The sequence below is a fragment of the Dermacentor andersoni genome, chromosome 1 (genome assembly GCF_023375885.2).
Source record: "Dermacentor andersoni chromosome 1, qqDerAnde1_hic_scaffold, whole genome shotgun sequence".
NCBI classification, from domain to species: Eukaryota; Metazoa; Arthropoda; class Arachnida; order Ixodida; family Ixodidae; genus Dermacentor; species Dermacentor andersoni.
This window is the reverse complement of record NC_092814.1, coordinates 38,799,122-38,820,551: the sequence shown is the minus strand read 5'-3', so window position 1 is coordinate 38,820,551 and position 21,430 is coordinate 38,799,122. Positions and strand designations below refer to the sequence as shown.

The 21,430-nt window shown below is 45.2% G+C and overlaps 1 protein-coding gene across 4 annotated transcripts in view; it reads right to left on the bottom strand.

The window, feature by feature from the left end:
- Positions 1–1,729: 1,729 nt before the first annotated feature.
- Positions 1,730–21,430, bottom strand: part of LOC126545252 (coiled-coil domain-containing protein 186-like) — a 142,087-nt gene continuing 122,386 nt past the window's right edge. For all 4 annotated transcript variants that reach the window (XM_055061332.2, XM_055061331.2, XM_055061333.2 and 1 more), the window contains one exon: positions 1,730–3,319. In XM_055061332.2, the coding sequence (XP_054917307.1) occupies positions 3,233–3,319 (87 nt within the window). In that variant the 3' untranslated portion in view covers positions 1,730–3,232. The remainder of the gene's footprint in view (positions 3,320–21,430) is intronic.

Below are 21,430 nucleotides of genomic sequence, written 5' to 3'. Positions count from 1 at the left end.
AACAGTGCTTACCTACGTTCTTTGGAATCACGCACACATAAGGCACAGGCTACAAGCACTTGGCAAAGTGCAGTGAACAGTGCATGCATACTTCGGAATGATGCATACAACATATAGAAAAGCATATGTTTCAATAAAGAGCAAGCTAAAAAGAAGCATTCGAACCATATAATTGATGATAAAGCGCTCGTGATAGCAATGCGAAGCATGCAGCCTCTAGAGCTAGTGACACTAGAGCTAGTGACATACGGTGTGACGTCCCTAGCCATTCAGGTATAAAATAATCAGGCTAGCAACTGATTTCAATGTTGTTGCAGCACCGCTATTGGCGGTGGAATGCTGTCAAAATTACGATTACTCCCATTCTTAACATAACTCTAACATAGCGCTACTACCTTTACTCTAAAGCCATAAAGCATTGCCTACCACCCTCAGCAGCTGTAGTGGTGGTTTCAACAGCTTCACTGGACACATACATTTTTGCAGGGCCGGGATGGTATTTTTTTTTTTTTTTTTTTTACAACTTCCGTCATTTTTTCCGGCAACATTTTATTTAGAGCTTTTGGAAAGCTTGTTATGCAGCACGACCTTCCAGAACGGCCTTCCACACGCCATCGCAGCCATCACAAGTCCATCTGCCTTTACCGAAGCTGTTGTCACCCATATCTCAAAATAAACGCCTCTTTCTAATGTTTATTTTACTAACCACCCCTTATGTAATACCCCTCCAATGGGGTTTTTAAGGTAATAAAGTGAAGTGAACTGAAGCCATTCATGCATGGAAAGCTTGGAAGTTTTGGCGAGACAGAGCTCACGCAGGAAATTATAGAAGCGGATTTCATCAGAAAATTGGGTAGTATGTGCGTTACTGCCCCCTCTATTATGCTGACCCCTAGTGAAGTCATGTATCTCAACAGATAGAAATAGTAATGTTCATTTTTTCAAGTGACCATGTTCTTAGCACAATGACTTGCTGTTAGAACACCCCTTGTGACTTCCTATCATTTTCTGCGCATGCTCCTCTTGTAAATATACACATGATGTGGCAACGCAATAAAATATCGTTGGAAGTCAGCGCAGTGTATGTCATCTCTCGCAGACCTTGTCCTTCGTGCTGTACGTCGTTTTTATCATGGAAAGCTTGTTTGAAACTAGGCTCTGAAGATGTGAGGCTACTTCTGCAGTTCTTTTAATGTCAATTGGTGATATCATGTTTTAACCTGATCCTTTGTTCCTGGATGGTTACCTAGTCTTTTCTGCACTAGTCAGTACAGGCGTGGTGCCCAACTATACCGAAATAAATATTCCTGCTGTAAATATAAGTGTCTACATTTGACTATTTTATATTCGATTTGTATTTGAAAAAGTTTATATTTGCCCACTTATAGAAACACTAAAAATTTGGAATTAACATTTCGATTCTGGTCTGAAATATCTGTTATTTGAGAAGTCATCATTATGTCCTCTAATACCTTGCACATCCAGTACTATGTGCATTATAGCATCTGCCGCATGAGCATTTGACTCAATAGTTTAGCAGACAACATGCATCCAGACCTCATTAATGAAATCTGCAACCATGCTACACAAATGAGCTCCTTTGAAGCTTATCTGATAGCACAGCTAGTGTTCATATGGCTGTAGTGGATTGCTGACTACAAGCACTCATAACAAGGCCTGTGTTTGTTTAAAAATATTTGCTTCAGCCATTGTTCAATACTATACTCAGTACCTTCAGAACTTCATTTATTCCTGTCATGCAAAGTACAGAAAGCGACCAGCTAAACTAGGTGCGAACACAGCAAATCTGATAGCTTACAAGTACCTAAAGAAAGCATGACAGCAAATCAGTGAACAGCATTTCAAATTCAGCACAAAGCTACCAGGCCCATCACACAGGCTTCCGCATAACAAAATACACAAATATGATAACCCCAGTGGCAAAGGAAGCATAACACATCATCTTTGCTATTCTGACCAGTGGTATTAAATAAGAAAACCGCCATTAGCAGGAAAGTTACAGAATGAAGAAATGCAGTAAAATCAGGCGCATTGTTCTACAATAAAACTGTGCTTGGATAGTGTTGCAGAGAGGATGCTTGATAAGCATCTATACTTCATATAAACTTTCACAACTTTATTGTTCGGAAGTACATGAGAGAGAAATTCCAAATGAGCATCCAGAGTGCTTGTATTTAAGCTTGTCAATGACTGGTAACACAATTTAAGCATGACAGGCTGCATTTTTAAGCTTGTATCAAGTCTATATTTACTAGATGGCACAACACATACCATTTACAGAGCTCATATTAGTCCCTTCTTAGTCATCCACTCTCAATAAATTGATTTCAATAATTTGCTTAATAAAGTATGTATATGTTCTATACATATATATACACACACGTATATAGTATTCCTTTAGTATATATATATATATATAAACTTTTAATGAGCGGTTAGGCTACGATACAGGTGTGCAGTATAGAGCTAACACTGCCCACAGAGGTACAGATGCATCAAAAAACAAACTCTTGAAAAGATGTGAAGATGCTGAATGGAAGTCTAGCAAGCTGTATCTAATTTGCACTGAATGAAGAGAGTAGGTGTCATTCCAACCAAACCAAATATAAGGAACAGCCCTGTTCAAAGGCATGTGCACACACTCCCCTTAGCATCACAACTGCAAAGGTGTTCTGAACATTTGCGAGTGTTCATAACAGTTGCAATGCAACAGTGGACACATAAACATGTTCCTTCTCCTGTAGAGAAAAGCACAAATGACCCGTCAGCATGCACAATACAAGATAATGTCAAGAACGTCAATATGTCATTCGGCTGATAAAGCTCAGCACAGGAGCAAGTCTTAAATGAAGTTGCTTAGTGCAAAAACAATGAGTGTTATAAGCACGGTAGTGCAATTCTGCACAAGCTGGCCAGTTTGTGCCTCATTGCAGACACATTCTACAAGGCACGTGGCACAAAGATGTGAAAATGTACAGTGAAAGTTGACAACGAAATAGAATGGCAATATTGCCATTGCTTGAACTTAATACCCGAGCATTCACATGCTACTGTGCACTAAAGCCTAGAGGCCTAGTTTGGATTCATAGCCTCAATGTTGCATGGTGGCAGAGTGGAGACGAACGCCGTCAAACTAGACTATGTACAAAAGAGCCAGTCTCCGTAGCCTTGACTCAAGGGAGCCAGTGGGTGTAACATGCAATTATTCCCTTTACTTCCGCCGGCACTGTGTTGCATCAACAAGGCGATGGTCCTTGCTCAGCCGTGCGATCTCCTCCCCAAGGGTGTTGATATTCTCCTGTTGTGGCAACAGAAAAATGGTACATAAATGCTTCTGATTAAAAGCAGCAGATTGAAAGCTTAAAATGAACAAAGTTTAAATAAAGCGGTACGTTTGCTGAGATCATCATGGAGAATGCTGCAGTTCAAGTGTGAGAGCCCATAGTGACATTTTTACCCTCACGTTTCAAGAAAAAGACCATGTAAGTAGCAACATGTTGCAAGCACCTACACTGAGCGTGTACCAATGATGATGATGAATGTGGTGTTTTGTGGCACAAGGGCCAAGGATGGCCAAAGAACACCAGGCCAGTGTTAATGAGTTCGAAATGAAGTGATGAATTATAAGCAGCAGGTGTGACGGGGCGGTAAAGGGGCCTAAAAGACAGTGGCTGTAAAGTGCATAAAACCTATATGTAATAAAACTATGGCAGTAATAATGGAGTGTGCTATGGACACAAAAGATACATTGTGAAAGAATGACAATATACTAAGGTATGTCAGAGGTAAAAATTTTCAAAAAGCACTACTGCCTTTCAGAGCCCTTGAAATGCAAGGACCTGGAGGTATGTGCTATACAAAACTACTATCACAGTGGCATCCTCTGGAGAGAAGATGTCCTATGAAATTATTGGGCTAGTAACATGAAAGACCACATCGTTCAAGAAACCTAGGACAGCCTTGGTGTTAAAAAGCGGTTCTTCACCAAGAAACATAGCGGGATGGAAAGGGATGCAATAGCCATATGCTAGAGGAAAATGTTTCTTTGTCTTTTTCGGCTTGCCTACACTACAGGAGGATGTGGAGGATGGTGAGCCTCTCACCACATCTACCACAGGTTGGAGGTTCATTACCAGTCAATAGAAAATTGTGAGTACCATATGTGTGTCCTATTCTGAAACAACAGAACAGGGCATCAGTTCGTCGTCTTTTCGTAGCAGAGGGCCAGAAACCTAACTGTGGCTTAATCAATTGAAGCTTATTATTTGTTACAGCGTCCCACAAGCATTGCCAGTGGCTTCGCAGTTTCTTTCGCAAAAAGGCTTGAGATCTGTGGCAGGAATAGCAGCGGTAGGATTAATAGCTTGCAATGTAATTGATGTGGCCATTTGGTCTGCTAGCTTATTTCCTTCAATGCATCTATGGCCAGGAACCCAGCATACTGTCACGTCTCTACGAGATGAATATTGTACAAGTATGAGTAAAACTCAATAAAAAAAGGATTTTTGTGTTTTCTTAAGGACACTAGTGCTTTTACGACACTTAAGGAGTCTGTGAATATTATTGCCTTCTCTAGTTTTAATTTCTTTGTGTTTAACTGCAGACAGTACAGCATAGTCTTCTGCAGTATTTTGTATGAAGGTTCAATACGTCTGCTTCAGAGAAAGAGGGACCAACAGTCGTGTAAAATACGCCAGTATGCAACTTTAATGCATTGGTGTAGAATTAAGAGCAAGAATACTTTTGATTGGGACTCATGGAAATGCATTAGAATTTCGAGCTCTAGTGCATACTTTCTAACTTTTACAATTTTACAAAATATATATAACATCTTATCAGCTGCCAATCCCAAGGTGGTAGCAGCTTAGCTGGAGGCATTAAGCAATGTTTGATGAGTGGGATATCCATTTCAACGATAAGCTCCCTCACACGCAGTGAAAAAGGCTGTCTCACAGAGGGTCGATTATGGAAAGGTGTAGTACAGGTCAAATTGTTAGCAGTTTTAGAACACGGATGTTCATGACTAGAGTGCACTTTGAGCAAATATGTGAAGCTGATGTGTGATCTCTGCAGATGGAGTGACCACTCATTCGATTCTACGTATAAGCTTTTAATAGGGCTTGTTCTGAAAGGGCCGGTGCCCAGGTGGATAAGATGGTGAACGGGATCTAGCATCTTTAGTGTGCTCGGGGCGGCAGAGTGATATACTACAGCACCATAATCCAGTCGTGATCGAATGAGGCTCTTGTAAAGGTTCATTAAACACTTCCTGTTGCCCTATGTTGTGCGAGATAGAATTTTCATTAGGTTCATTGTTTTTAGGCATTTCGCGTGGATATATTTTATGTGTGGAATGAAAATAAGCTTAGAGTCAAATATGATGCCTAAAAACACGTGTGCTTTGTTCACAGGTATTTGTTGTCCATGTAGTTTCACACCAGGATTGGGAACTAGGCCTCTCTTTCTTGTAAAAAGAACACAAGAACTTTTGTGGGGGTAAACTTTAAATCCGTTTTTGTCTGCCCACTTAGACACCTTGTTTAAGCCGTGTTGTACTTGTCTCTCGCACACTGCAAAGTTACAGGATTTGAAACCTATTTGTATGTCATATACGTATGGTATGGTAAAACTTTATACTGGTCCTTCGGAACGCTCGCCTATGTAGACAGAATAAAATATAGCTGGTGGTAATGAAGCCCGCTGCTTGTTCATCTTAACGATAAAGAGTGTGCTGCCCAGCACACCTCCCTGAGGTAGTCCAGTTTCTTGTATAAATGGACGTGACAATACATTGCCAATTTTGATGCGGAAGGTACAATCAGACAAATAGTTTTCTATTAGGTTTAGCATATTGCCATGGATGCCCATTCTCGACAAATCCCTCAAGATTCCGTAATGCCACATTGTGTTGTACGCCTTCTCCATATCAAGGAATATAGATAAGAAAAACTGTTTATGTACAAATGCGTCACGGATATTTATTTCAATGCGCACAAGATGATCAGCGGTGGACCACCCTTTTCTGAAGCCACACTGATAAGGATCAAGCATTATGTTCAGTTCAAGGAAATGTATGAGTCGCTGACTAATCATTTTTTCAAATAGCTTACAAAGGCAACTTGTGAGAGCTATCTGGCACTAACTTGCCGCTGAGGAAAGGTCTTTACCCTGCTTCAAAACAGGGACCAGAATCGCTTTCCATGCGGATGGAAGGTATCCGATAGCCCAAGTTATGTTGAAAAGTGCGAGTAGTGTCAGTTGCGTGTCAGTGTGTAAGTTTTTAATCATGTCATAGATGACTCTGTCAGGTTCCAGTGCAGAGCTCTTGCAAGCAACCAAGGCAGCCCTCAACTCGGCAATACTAAAAGAACAGTTATATGGCTCATTTCGTTGGGATTTACGGACAAATCCCTCACATTCTTCTATTTCTACTTCAGGAAGGATTGTGAGTAGTGGATTGAGCTTGAAACACGCTCCAAGTGCTCCCCAAGAGAGTCTGCCTTCTCTTCTAAAGTATTCCCTGGGTCATTCACCAGAGGCAACAGATGGATTTCTTGCCCATTTAGCTTAAGCGATTCCACACTTTCGACTCCTGTGTGTATGACTTTATACCTGAGAGGAACCTAACCCAGCTTTCTCTCCTTGCCTGACGATGCGTCCGCCTTCTCTGTGATTTAATGTGCTTAAATGCTATGAGATTTTCTGAATTTGGTGATCTACACAGCATGCCCCATGCTTTATTCTGTCTCTTTTGTGCTTCTCTACATTTTTCGTTCCACCAGAGAACATGCCTTTTATGGGAAATACCATTTGCTTGTGGGATAGACTTTTCAGCTGCACCAATAATAAAAGCGGTAAAATATGTGACAGCAGCGTTTATACTAAAATCATTTATAAAATCTCGTGGTAAATAAGCTCATTCTTTAAAATGCTTCCAGTCAGCTGATGGTAACGTCCACTGAGGAATATGGGGAGAGTTGTCCTGCTGTGTCATTAAGCTTAAAGTTACAGGGAAGTGGTCACTTCCAAAGGATTGTTGATGACATTCCATTCCATGTCAGGCAAAAGAGAGGCAGAGCCAACTGCTAGAGCTATCCTTAAATACGAGTTGTGTTGGAGGTTGTAATAGGTGGGCTCCTTTAGTGGGCTCCTTTAGTGGGCTCCTTTTTAGTGGGCTCTTTTTTTTTAGAAAATTTTCAATGGTTCGACCCCTCGTGTCACAGCAGGGTCTCCCCACGAAGTGTTGTGAGCGTTAAAATCACTCATGAGTATGTAGGGTTCCGGCAGTTGATCTGTGAGGTTATAGTAATCTGTTTTTCTGATAGTTGGGTTGGGATAGCTAGAGTTTAAAAATATGCGAATGCCACATAGCTGGACAAAACAAAGGGAATGTTGTTTGCCGTTACTTGGAGATACTCAAATTATTTTTTTCATTCTGCCTAATTAGATAATTAGTCTTAATTAATTAAGCAACTTCTCAAATATTATAATTATATGAAAAGTAACAATTAGAAAATTCTGGAGCGACAAGAAAAGCTCTCGATACAGCTTTCTGTTGCTGAATATGCGCTACATAAATGTGTTTTTTCGAGCGTGAAAGAAGCCTGCAAATGCACGCAAAATTGCTGCACGACTGGCTGCTTGAGGCACTTTACGTGTATTCGCAGACTTCTTTCTGTCTCCTGCTTCCGCATTCTGGGTCTCCTTCTCCAATCCAATGGCAAACACACTGCCGTCCTTTCCCGCCTAACTACCACCGTCCAAAAGACCGTCCGACTTATTCGGCGTGTTGCTAACCGGCACCACAGCATGCACAAGCACAACCTCTGTCGTCTTGTCCAGGCCTTCGTCCTCAGTTTCGTCTACTCTCTCCCCTATCTTTCTCTCTCGCACCGAGGAAGACAAGGTGAACTGTCTCATCCGCCAAGCCTACAAGTCAGCCCTTGCGCTCCCCACGTACACCCCCAATTCTCGTCTGCTGGTGATGGGCGTCCACAATACTCTTACAGAGCTTGTGGAAGCCCATCGCATGGCCCAACTCGACCGCCTTTCTCGCACCCCCCTCTGGCAGAGCCCTTCTCTCTTCCTTCTGCTTGACCCCTCTGTCCCCTGCCTGTGTAACCCACCCCTTACCCTCCTCTGTATCTTCCATGCTCACTGTCAACCCTCTTCCCAAGAACATGCACCCTGAGCATCACGCCGCCCGCCGCTCTACCCGCGCCTCCACCCTCTGGCACCAGTATGGCACGCAGTCCAACGCTGTGTATGTCGATGCGGCGCCATACAATTCCCACCCCACCTACGCCCTTGCCACCACTTCCCATACACTTTCTCCTCTCACCATTGCCACTATACCTGCCCCCACCTCCACTGCTGCAGAGGAAGTAGCTATTGTGCTCGCCATTGCCACTACCCCGGCCCATTCCATATTCAGCGATTCCAAAGCTGCAGTCCACAACTTTGCAAAGGGTCGCATCTCCTCCTCTGCACTCAGCATCCTCGAGCACTCCCCTCCCCCTTCTTGTTGTATCAAACTCCTCTGGGTTCCGGCTCATGCGGGGCACCCTGGCAACGAGGCAGCAAATTCCATCGCTCGCAAGGTGACAGACCTAGCTGGCCCCCTCCACTCCGGAATGGACACGCATGACTCCCTCTGCACCTTCCATGACATCACCCTACCGCAACTCTCGCCTGACCCTCCCTCCCCCTCACAAATCCCTGTCTAAGCTCCAACAGAGCACATGGCGCCATTTACAGGCCCACACTTTCCTCTCTCCTGTCTGACTTGCCCTTGTTCACCCCGGTGCCTTCTCAACCGAATGCATGCTCTGCAGACATCCACGAGCAGACTATGCTCATATTCTCTATTCATGCCCGAAACATTCTCCCCCTGACTCTCGGCATGTATCTAGTCCGCAGCTGTGGGAGGCGGATGTCCAGCTACAACTAACAATCTGGGCAGCGGATGTCGCCGCCAGGCATAATCTGGAGGCCACGATTGGCAGCCTGAAGGTCACCTATGGAACGGCGGCATCATAATTTTTTCTTTTCTTTTTTTGGCCTTCACTAAATAAAGTTTGTACCACCACCACCACCACTGCAACATTTGTAAGTCCATTTTGCAGAAGAGGATCATTCTGTGTGTTTAATGTATGAAAGCTGACTTAACCTACAGAGCCCATTTCGGGCCCTGTGATGCATGCTTTCTTTTTTTAGAGCGCTCGAGAGATCGCTGTCGCTCCTTAGGCGCCTGCTGCTGTTACAATCGGCCAGAAGGGAAAGCGACCTTCTAGCTTCTCCTGCCCTACTGCGACGAATTGCTTCGTGAGGCTCACAATACGTTGCCTCGGACAGACCAACGGTGACACCAAAACGAGACACGTTTCACAGCTACGGGGTTGATGGATGGCACTTGGTCGCCGACTACTATGCTGAGACCAAGGAACTCCTCTGAAAGTGCATTATACGCTGCTTTGTTACAGTCGCTGCTGGGTCATATCAGGAGCCAAGATGTACAAACGGAGTGAAGTGTGACACCCCTGTCTTCGAGCTTCCCCTTCTTTCTCTCGGACAGTGAGCTGTGTGTGCCCGGGGGTATTTCTCTGATGGCGTTCCGTGAACAAAGGTGCTGGAGTGATTGTGTGCACTCTCGCCCTCAAGGCAACTACGAGTACTCTGATTAGAAGATGGTGTGACTGTGGATTTCCCTGGATTAGGGATCTAGAGAGGACAGAGGGCTAAAAAGCAGACACCTTTGATGTAGCTGGAGTGTGCTAGTATGCTCTGGTGTGCTGACGGGCTCTGATGTGTGCCCGGCAAAAATATCTAGCCTTCTGACTGCTCATGCTACGAGAATGATATACTGTGCTCCGTGCTCCGGCCAGTACGAGTACCCCTTGTTCTATGTATATAAGTTTCCCTTCACAATGTAAATAAACCCTCTGTTCTGTTCCTCATCCTCTCGACCTCATACTCTTCACTAATGAAGCAACCCTCGTCAAGTAAGCTCGGATGACGGCACGGGCCTGCTTAGCCTCTGTGTGACCTGGTAGCATAGGTCAGCTATCCATTATGAGACGTACCGATGGTGTAGGCTAGAGCGACCCCCTGTATGATGCCAGACTCCGAAGCCGCGAACCCTGGCTCCTACAACTGGTTGCCAGTGGTGAGATTAACCTCACAGACCTTGGGACATGGTGACTGACCGGTATTCCGATCAAGTTGGAGGCGACTTAGGATTGACCACCTCTTACAACTGACTGGATACGGCGGAGAAGAAATGGTGATATGGTGCTGCTTCTGTGGGTAAGCGTTTGGTTTTGGCTATAAGATTTACCAGGTTTCAATTTCTCTGGGTTTGTAGATTTGACTTGCTGGGGATCGTTTACTTGTATTCTGATTTCGCAGCAAGTATTGTGTCACAGCAGATCCAAAGCTTAAAGTAGCGACCATGATCCTATTGTGTTTGACGAGAGCTAACCTGTTATGGTTGTGTGAAGAGGTTGATGTAAACGTAGAAGAGGACTTAACAGAAGCAAAAATTCATAAACCCATTCTCCAAAAGTGACAATGATCAGGCAAAAACAGGAAGAAATGATGCAGAAATGGAAAAGAATTTCGCATGAAAGTGATAGGCCCGAAGTAAGGGAAGTAACGAGGCAATTAGTTGCAGCATTGGACAATGAGATTTAAGGTTTAGAGCAGGCAATCGAACAAAGACGACGGCAGCTCGAGAAATCTGTAGGTAGGATGCAGCGAAAGTGGGAGGTAGTCAATAGAAGGTTTTTGTCGAAAGTCGAAGAAAGGAGTAGCACCTGTGAGATTAGCAGTACATTGATAGGTGATGCCCTATCTGTAGACTGTGGCGTGTGTTGCTGAGATGCCCATTGATGAGGACCAGATTGAGCACGACGAGATACTGTGCCAATGGAATGCTAGAGAAGCAGCTAGGCCAGTTGTGCACGATTTGGCACAGTTATCAAGGGAGTACGTTGCAAAAGTAGCTCTTGCAGAAGTCCTAAGGGACCCTGACTTATTAGACAAAAGCACCAGTGTAAAGCTCAATCGGTCAGAAAAGTCTGCTAAAGCACAATGTAGGCAGGGCAGTGCAGTTGTGGACAGCTCCCTGGTATGTGAGCAATGTTGCGCAAATGAAAATAGGTGCAGTTTCTCGAAGTGTTTGAAGCTCTCCACCAATCGAGGTAGCAATGATAGGAATAACTTAGCCTGAAATCATCCAGACTGTGCGGTTGAGATGGCAATTGTGACTGACGATATGAGTACGGGTCAGCCCGAGATGCGAGCGGAAGGCTTAGAAATGAGCACCAGAAAACGGGCTAAAAAAAGAGGTGTAGCAGAATCAGGAATATGGAAGAGAAAGCAACAAGGCTGAATAAAGGTGCTAAACTCTAAGGCGAGTGTGGTCAAAGAGTTAGAAAGGTGCATTTGTCATTTGGAATGTTTCTAATCAGACCGCTTCCGAGCTGCTCGACGGAGAAGAAAAGAAAGGGTCATTAGGCACAAAGGTGGACAAAAGCGAGGGGGCAATCATGTTCACCCTCCTTGGGTTCTTTTCATGTACTAGGCATGACACAGAAGAGCGAGGCGGTAAGGCGATGCGAACTGGTCATATGCAGATATGCAGTCGACTATAAGTGCTCCGACTGAAAGATGGTGTGACTGCGGATTTCCATGGATTAGGGATCTAGGGAGGACAGAGGGCTAAAAAGCGGATACCTTTGATGCAGCTAGAGTGTGCTAGTATGCTTTGGTGTGCTGACGTGCTCTGATGTGTGCTCGCCAAAAGGATGTAGCCGTCTGACCTGTAGCTCACGCTACGAGAACGAAGTACTGTGCTCCGCGCTCCAGCCAGTACGAGTACCCTTTGTTCTATGTAAATAAGTTTGCTTTTCCTATGTAAATAAACCCCCTGTTCTGTTTCTCATCCTCTTGACCTCGTACTCTTTGCTAAAGAAGCAACCCTCGTCAAGTAAGCTCGGACAACGGCATGGGCCCGCTTAGCCTGCGTGTGATGCCCTGGTAGTGTGGGCCAGCTATCCATTACGAGACGTACAGGAGGCGTAGACTAGAGAGCGACTCTCTGTGTGATGCCAGACTCTGGGGCTGCGACGCCCAGCTTCTACACTGTGCCATCTGGCTAAAAGAGGGGTCCATCGCCTCTTCAGGGGCGCTGGACATCCGCTCTTTCAGGTGGTTTGTTCCCCTTGGAGGCCTCGCCTCGGTAGACGAGACCCTGGAAGCCACCAACCCGGGAGTCGATGGCCCCGTCTTCTGGGACGGCCGAGCAGCGCTGGCTGCAGCCACCAAGGGGGCGGATGGCGTCACTGTCAGCTCACTGTGTGAGATCGACAGCCGCCGGGGGCTGTTGTGGCACTGCCCCCCGAGATGCCACTTTGGCAAAACTTCTTTGGCAGGTACGGTACCCGCCTATATGCCTCCTTGGAGGTTATGTTTCCCTTAACTTTGATTGTACCTACCGTTAAACCTTGATATAACGAACTTCAATATAACAAAATTCTCGATACACCGCAGTATTTAACATTTCATAACCTCTTGTCTATAGAACACCATGTAATTATAACCTCAATATAACAAAGTGTGCAGGCACGTACCCAAGGGGGGGCCCGCCTCCCCCGTCCCACGAAATTAAGCGGCATAACCCCTCCCCCCCTCCCCGCCACCACTCCTCACACACATTCCTATAGGGCCGTCAAATCAATGTTGAGACTTGACAGCTATTCGGCTGTCAACGTTTTGCTGCCTTTTTCACTCCTTTTGGATGGCGGTAGTTATCAGCATCTCCTGGGGTGTGAAGGACAGTTTTCTCATAGATTCGGTGCCCCCACGATTAACTCGAGATGCATTCAGTTGTAACCACCTATTCAATGGTCACGCGCATTGCTGTTGCTTCGTAAGTTCAACCTTCTTTGTTTAGACTGATCCAGGGACCAGGAAAGGGATTCCGTTAGTATTCAGCTGGTCTATATGCATGAGAAACGAGTTGTGGCCTGACAAAACGCCAGTTGCGTTTAACTTGTCCTTTTGCTTCATTATTTCCTCGAGTTACGACTCGCCGCGACAGTAGCAGATACTCGGAACCATATACCCGCGATATTGTTTAGATAAGGTGAAAAATAAAATAATGCGAAACAGCATCCATCATCAAATCCTGCAATAACCCTTAAAGGGACACTAAAGGTTACCAGAAACTCAAGTTAAAGTGGTAGAGCAATGTTCTAGAGCGTCTAAGGCGTCAATATAATCGCGAACAGAGCTTTAGTAACTGAGAAATTGAGGTAAATGCATGACACGATTTGAGACCCCCCAGCGACATTCCGGTACTAGCCCGATGACGAAAGCACTCCTCATAATTTGTGTTACTAATACTCAACTACTCGTATTAAAAATATCATTTCATTCGATTATAAGACGAAAAAAAAAATGCTATTTGTCTACGTCTATTCGATTCTAAGAAAAAATAACATTTTGACGTTACCCTTCAGTAATATGGGTGTTCGAAAGGTTTCGTTTTCGCTCGACTCTGCGCGCTCGACTCTGCGCCGCGCACGCTTTGGAGTTTCAGTAGTTTCGTTACCGCGTCGTGCTGTGAGGGTTCTGCTGGCTCGCGAAACTTTCATTTGGAACAAGCAGTGAGAATGCCACGTCCATGTGATGTCATGGGAAGCCCTCGTTGCTTTCCCGCTCCGCAGAGCCGGTGTCGAGGCCGCCGTCGTAGTACGCAACGACGCCGGCAGCGCGAGCCCTCAGCAGCAGGTCACGCTCGTCAGTGCTCAAATCGCTGAAGTTGAGCCCACCATCGCGAGCCAATCTGTCGGTGTCAGGGTGCATTGCGACGAGCGTCGAAGTTTGCGTCATAGAATGAAGTACCAGCTTATGGGCGTCTTGCGCTGGAGTTTGAGGTATAGTAGCGGCGCGTGGTGGCGGTGCGGGAAACGACATCTGGGTCGTACCAGCTTGGGTTGTATTGAGCCCTGGCTGTGGCGAAGCACGTTTCTAGGCCGAGTTTTGCGTCGATTCGCACTTTTTTATGCCCTGTTGCGAGTGTGAAAAGGCTCGTCACTTCTCACAGACCACGCCGACCACGCTGCGAGCTCACCGCAGCCTATAGTTTAACGAAAACGGACTCTCCGTGTGCCGTGGGACGTAATGCTGGGAGCAGAAGGAATCGATGATGCCGATCCGGAGAGACCTAGCCTAGCCTCGAAAAGGCGTCACCGTCATTACTTCTGCGTCGTGGGCTGCCATGAACAAGAAGGCCTGAATCCCAACATCAGATTCTACCGTTTTCCTTCAAGGCCTCACGAAGTGGAGTGTCGGGCGCGCTGCATAGCTGCAGTTCGTCGCGCTGAGTAAGCGAAACTTCGTGCCATGCTGACTGCTTCGCCTGTCTTGAAGCTTGCTTGATTATCTGCGTTCGAAATTTCGGTCTTTTGCACCTACAGTCCCGACAGCAGACCGACACAGCAGCAGGCATGGCTGGTAATTCACGATTCGAGACCCGGCCACAGCGACAATTAACAATTCGACCGATGCGAAGTGGTGAAGTGTGTGCAAATGAGCACAAATGGTCGGGCTCATTCGATGACAATTCACTACTCCACTACGAGCAGCACAGGTTAAGAGAGTTAAATGCGGTCATCCTTGATCTCAAGCCAGCACGTTGAGGCAGCGCAGCAAGGCAGTATTGATTGCAGCACATCGATGTTCGAGCGCTGTCATTAAAAGCTACATCAAGCGAGCAGCGCACAAGCTCGCGCTAAAGCGCGATTCGCACGTACGTGCGAGCTCATATCCATTGCATCAGTTTAGCGGCATGCAGTCAACAAAGATTGCAGGAGGCCCGCCGTTTGGCGGCATGTCGAAAGACCGCTGCCGTCGCGGCGCGTATGATCGTGCGCTCGAGCAGTTCCGTACACATGATGTCTGCTTATCGCTGCTGTGGATTCATTTATAGCACGCATTTCTTCGCGTTTGTGCGCCTGAATCTAGCAGCTAGCGTGCAAACCTTACCTGTAGTTCCACTTCGTACGCGACTCGCTTCACTTGCGATTGACACCGTGCTAAAACTTTGCCGCCTAATTCTTGAACGGCGTACACGTATTCGGCACTGCATAATTTCTTGCCTTTACGCAGCGTGCCACCCCTGAAAAAATCTTCGGCGCCCGATATACGCAGCAGGCCGTGCTACAACCGAAAGTGGCGGGTCCATATTGCAAACGTGCTTTCCGAAGAAGACGACCGAGCTTGGTACGACCCTTTTTAGGACAGAGGGCGCTTTTTAGTACCTTTCTCGCAGCGCCCCCTGGGCAATGCAAGAGCCCCATGGTCGCGTGTTTCTCCTTCCGCTAGCCACCATACTCCCGCTTTCGCTCTGCTGTCGGCTCTGTTTTGGCTCTGTTTCTGGCCGTGCGTTTGCGTTTTGCTAAGAAAAGCCGTAGCGCCGTCTGCGGACGCCATTCTACTCGCCGATGGCGCAATGTCACTATGAAACCATGATGTCAGTACTCCTCGATCGGAGGGCGGGCGATTTGAACTGTGCTAGAGGTACGCGGACGCTTCAGAACGCATTTTCTCTTAAAATAAGTCTCTCCTTGGCACGAAACAAGCGTTTCGAGGTTTCTGGGATGGTATTTCAACAGTCCACGTTGACATATTAGTAACCTTTAGTGTCCCTTTAAGAGGAAGCTTTAGCTCGGGCCCAACTCCGATGCGGACGATTCATATATATGTCAAACGAAAAAACGCTTTCTGAGATAACTCCTGGACCGATTTTAATGAAATTTGTTGCATTTAAGAGAGAAAGTTCAATTCTAGTGGCTTCTGGAAGCAGAATTTCGATTTATGGCTTGAATTTTGTAAAAAAAGATTTTCAAAAATTCGAAAGTTCTAGAAGAATAGACGCACCAAGTTTATAAATTAATAACTCTGCATCAAAAACAGATACCGTGGTTCTGTAAATGGCATCCATTAGATCACTCAAAGCGGACAAATTTGATATGTCAATTTATAACTTACGTTAATTTGGTACATTGTGTACAAGGGCTGTAGGGCAGCAAAAGCTGTATTTCCATATTACTGAATTTTTAAGATTCATGTATAACATATTAATGTTGTCCCCTTTAGATGTAACATCAGATGAAATTCACAGAATTGTGATATTATTTTTCCTTGCTGAGTTAGAGAGTTGTAAACTTGATAGTATCATCTTCTGAAAAGTTTAAATTTTTTGCCAATTTTTCAATAAAAAATTGACGATATAAATCAGAAATTGGAATGTAACAGTCTTCAAATTTTAAGTTTCTCTTTTAAATGCAACAAACCTCGTCAAATTTGGTGCAGTGGTTGCCGAGAAAAACGAATTCTCCTTTTACATGTGTTTAGATAAGAGCAACCGAGCTAAAGCTTCCTCTTAAGCCCATAAGCAATATGACTGTCACCTGTTACCTCGTCTGGTTTTTGCCTAATTGTACAGCACTTTTCGTGCAAAACTGGCATCTGGAAAGAAGAGTCGCAAGGAGTTGAGAAGTTAAGCGATCTACTAAGGGAGAGAGCCAAGGCAACAGCCAAACAGGAAGAAAAAGCGAATATTAACAAATTTACCTGTTGTTTATAAAAATCTTTATGGATCAAAATCTTTTTATTTAAAAAGGAAGTAGACAAAACGCCACCGGAAGTGGAGAACAATTCTGTGTGTTTTGAATGACGCCTCTACAGTTATCAGTCGAGCCGCCTGACGTAGCCACTTCTGCTGCGCTTATGGATAGTTTTTCTAACCTTCCGTGGTGGGCTAAGTATGTCTATAACTGCAGCGTCCTGTGCTCAACACGATTGTACGGAACTGGCGGCCACACATCGTTATGCAACTTCCCAAATAACAATATGGGTCGGTTGTGGCACTCAACTTGGTAGAGCAGTAAACGAGGGATCCAAAAGAACTGCAATTGTACCACAGATGTATATTCCTCTATAATTCTTCCAGAGCTAATTAAAAAAAACGCTGCTATAATCAGATACAACTCAAGTCTGCAGTGAAGCCCTGCACACTCCCTCATAACCGCCAGCCACTGTTCCTCTGCGAGGCTGCGAATAATTTGTACTTCAAACATTTCCTGTTACCCAAATCAGGTGGTAAGCACAAAAATAAAATCATTAGTGCGTAAATTTATACGTTTTCCCTTGCCTATTATAGTGGAATGGCGAATGCCTAATTCTTTACTGAACTGAAATAAAATGCTTGCTTTGCTGCAACTATGCAGTATATTGTTAAGTTGCACTTCAGTTGGCAGTGAAATGAACTGTACCGCAGACTTTTGAAGATTTAATTAATTAATTATGGATTTTTACGTGCCGACACCGTGAGGCATGCCGTAGTGGGAGGCTCCGGGAATTCAGGCCACCTGGGGTTTTTTAACGAGCACCTAAATCTAAGTACACGGGTGTTTTCGCATTACGCCCAAATCGAAAATGCAGCTGCCATGGCCGGGATTAGGATTCGATCCTGCGACCTCATGCTTCGCAGCCCCACACCATAGCCACTAAGCAACCATGGCAGGTAGACTTTTGAAGAGTGAAAATCTCAGACTCCATACACTTTGTCCATGTCTGTTGCACACCTCATTGCTACCGTTGATGAAAAGACTCTTCAAAAACAGCAAACGCTCTGGAGGTATCAAGTACGACGCCATTTTGAAAAGGCAGCATGATGACAATTTTGTTTGCTTCTGTGATTGGCAGGCAGAGTAACACAACCCTGTGTGGGCTGTGTGCCTTGGTTGTTAATTGCTTTTTTTCTTAAGTTGTATGCTACCATAGAAATCTTTATTTTACACTTTCGCTTTTTTTAATTGTTCTTGGCAGTGTTCTTCCTGCGCTTCTTTCCTGCGTGAGTCCATTTGATGTGGTTCCTTGTTTGCCTAGTAAAGGAGAGGTGTATCTCACAGGTACACCTTATTTCATTTCTTTTTTGCGGGTTTACGCGTCTTTATGGCAAATAGCGAACGTTATTAACATTTGTACTAGTCTAGTACTAGTCATCTGATGTTATGTCTAAAGGCGACAACATTGATATGTTACACATGAATCTAAAAAATTCAGTAATATGGAAATACAGCTTTTGCAGTACCCTTGTACACAATGTAACAAATTAACGTAAGATATAAATTGACACATCAAATTTGTCCACTTTGAATGATCTAATGGATGCCATTTACAGAACCGCGGTATCTGTTTTTGATGCAGAGCTATTAATTTATAAGCTTGGTGCATCTATAATTTTTCATACTTTAGAATTTTTGAAAATCTTTTTCACAAAATTCAAGCCATAAATCGAAATTTCGCTTCCAACAGCCACTAGAATTTAACTTCCTCTCTCAAAAACAACAAATTTCATTAAAATCGGTCCAGGGGTTATCTTAGAAAAGCGTTTTGTGTTTTACATGAACTTGAATAGGCCGCATCGGAGTTTAGCCCAAGCTAAAGCTTTCTCTTAAGGGTTGTAGCAGGGTTTGATGATGGACACTGTTTCGCATTATTTTATTTTCCATCTTATCTAACCCATATCGCGGGTATATGGTTCGAAGGATCTGCCACCGTCGCGGCGAGTAGTAACTCGAGGAAATAATGAAGCAAAAGGATAAGTTAAACGCAACTGGCGTTTTGTCAGGCTGCAACTCGTTTCTCGTGCATACAGACCAGCTGACTACTAACGGAATCCCTTTCCTGGTCCCTGGATCAGTCTAAACAAAGAAGGTTCAACTAACGAAGCATCAGCCATGCGCGTTACCCTTGAATAGGTGGTGACAACTGAATGCATCTTGAGTGAATTGCGCAGGCACCAAATCTATGAGAAAACTGGCCCTCGCACCCCAGGAGATGCTGATAACTACCGCCATCCAAAAGGAGTGAAAAAGGCAGCAAAACGTTGACAGCCGAATAGCTGTCAAGTCTCAACATTGATTCAGAATGTGTGTGAGGAGTGGTGGCTTGGGCAGGGAGGGGAAGGGGGTATGCGGCTTAACTTTGGGGGAGAGGGGGCGCACATACCCAAGGAGGGGGGGCACATACCCAAGGAGGGGCCTCCCCGGGCCCCTCCTTGGGTATGTGCCTGGTACTAGTAAAGGTAACCCCCCCTCATTTGCACAGATACGTTACATTTGGCTGTCCCCCTCCGCCACCGAAAAAAATAACGATGGGTACGTGCCTGAATGTGTGTTTGTATATGATTTCAACATAACTAAGTTTCGCTTCTGCAGCAAAGGAATGCCGAGACAATAAATGAAAACTTCCGCAGACGCAGATGGTCAAATGATTGAATTACAAGCAGCTGCTTGCAAATTCACCTCTAAAGTCACACGCAGCACGACCAGAGGCCTCAGCCATGCTTACAGCCATGCGCAGCCATGGCCGAGACGTGCGCCAAGTTGGCGCGTCTCAGCCGTGGCTGCACATGGCTGTAAGTGCGGCTGAGTGCATACATAGCTGCGCACCCTGCTTTAGAGGTAATCTGCCGCGTGTGCAAAGAGTGGGCATGCCGAGGCGGCGTGGCATCATGTAAGCGGTCTTCCTGTGCATTTAGTACTGAAGGTTGCGTAATCTTGAGTTACGGCGACCCAATGGAGCGAGAGGCAGACGAAGCATTCACTCCCCGCTGCTGGCGCTTTTCGTGATAGCATCATCCCAGTGCAGGTGATGCTATCAGCGGCAGGGACGGAGTACACGCGAAAGCATAACTGGATTTGCTTAATTTGTTCCGCCTACTTGGAGATGTCGTCGATGTGGCATGAAACCGTATCAAAAGGATTTGTTTTTTCATTCAACTCTATTTTTTTTACTGCCCGATAATTTGGAAAATTCTGCAGCACCTTCCTATGTAAGAAAGATCAATTGATGACTGTACTTATTTGCATGTAAGTTCGAAATTCAATACAACGAAATTTGTATATAATGAAGCAAATTGCAAATTTTACCTAATTCGCTATATCGAGGCTTAACTGTATTTCTTTTTCCTTTTTCCAGGATTGGTACAACCGCGAGTATGCGCGAGTATGCGGCGTGCTGAGCATCACAGTTGACACACTGTGATTGTGGAGGATTGTTGCATGCTTGGAGGCATGTTCATTGTTACTACACTTAACGCAAATCAGGTGGCCTCAAAATTTCTGCGAACTGTGGCCGAACCTCTGACACTTAAAAGCACCTGAGATGATTTGGCACCTAGGGCCTAACACGAAGCTTGATGTACCCATACTTGATGGAATCGGGCAGAACACTTGAACCGAACGTATTAGGTGCTTGGTCTGGATTTCTTTGCCGTCATGCCTTATCTTAATTTGTTTCACATTGACGACATTCTGCTTACTGAAGCCCTCCAAGAGTTCAGCCTCTGTCAGCTCCAGCAGATCATCATCTGAGATGACGCCGCATGTGGCATTCCTAGTACGATACAGGGTTACAGTTACTTGGGCGTCCCCAAATGACACTAGTTTGGGCAGTTTGTCATATTGTTTCTGATTGCGAAGCTCCAAGAGGAGATCACCGCTTGCCATCGTCGTCGCCTTATAACCTGGACCAAAAACTTCAGTGAGAGGCTTTGAGACAAGGAAAGGTGAAATTGTTCGTACTGGTTTTTCTGGTTTTTCAGAATGAATGATGTGAAATCCGAGGAAGTTTTGGATTTGGCGTCCAAAAAACTGGAAGACGTCTTCAATGCACCCTCGTTTTTGAGGGCAATCAGGGAGTTTAGGGAAAGCGTGGTCCATAAGCTTAGATGGGGTTTTCGGCAGCGATGCCAACCACTCACCAATGAGCCCAACGCGGAGATGTGACAGAAGCCCCTGTAAGGGAAGCCCTGCCAATGCCAACTGTACATTGCTGCTATAACCAAATACAGCATAACCAAGTGAGCCACACAAGGTTAACCCTTTTCACCCGAAAATTTTGGAGTGAGGAGAAGAGAATCATCGAATCATCATCATCATCACCACCACCACCATCATCATGAGCCTGGTTATGCCCACTACAGGGCAAAGGCCTCTCCCATACTTCTCCAACTACCCCGGTCATGTGCTAATTGTGGCCATGTTGTTCCTGCAAACTTCTTAATCTCATCCGCCCACCTAACTTTCTGCCGCCTCCTGCTACGCTTCCCTTCTCTTGGAATCCAGTCCGTAACCCTTAATGACCATCAGTTATCTTCCCTCCTCATTACATGCCCTGCCCATGCCTATTTCTTTTTCTTGATTTCAACTAAGACGTAATTTACTTGCGTTTGTTCCCTCACCCAATCTGCTCTCTTCTCATCCCCCCCCTTAATGTTACACCCATCATTCTTCTTTCCATAGCTTGTTGCGTCGTCCTCAATTTAGGTTGA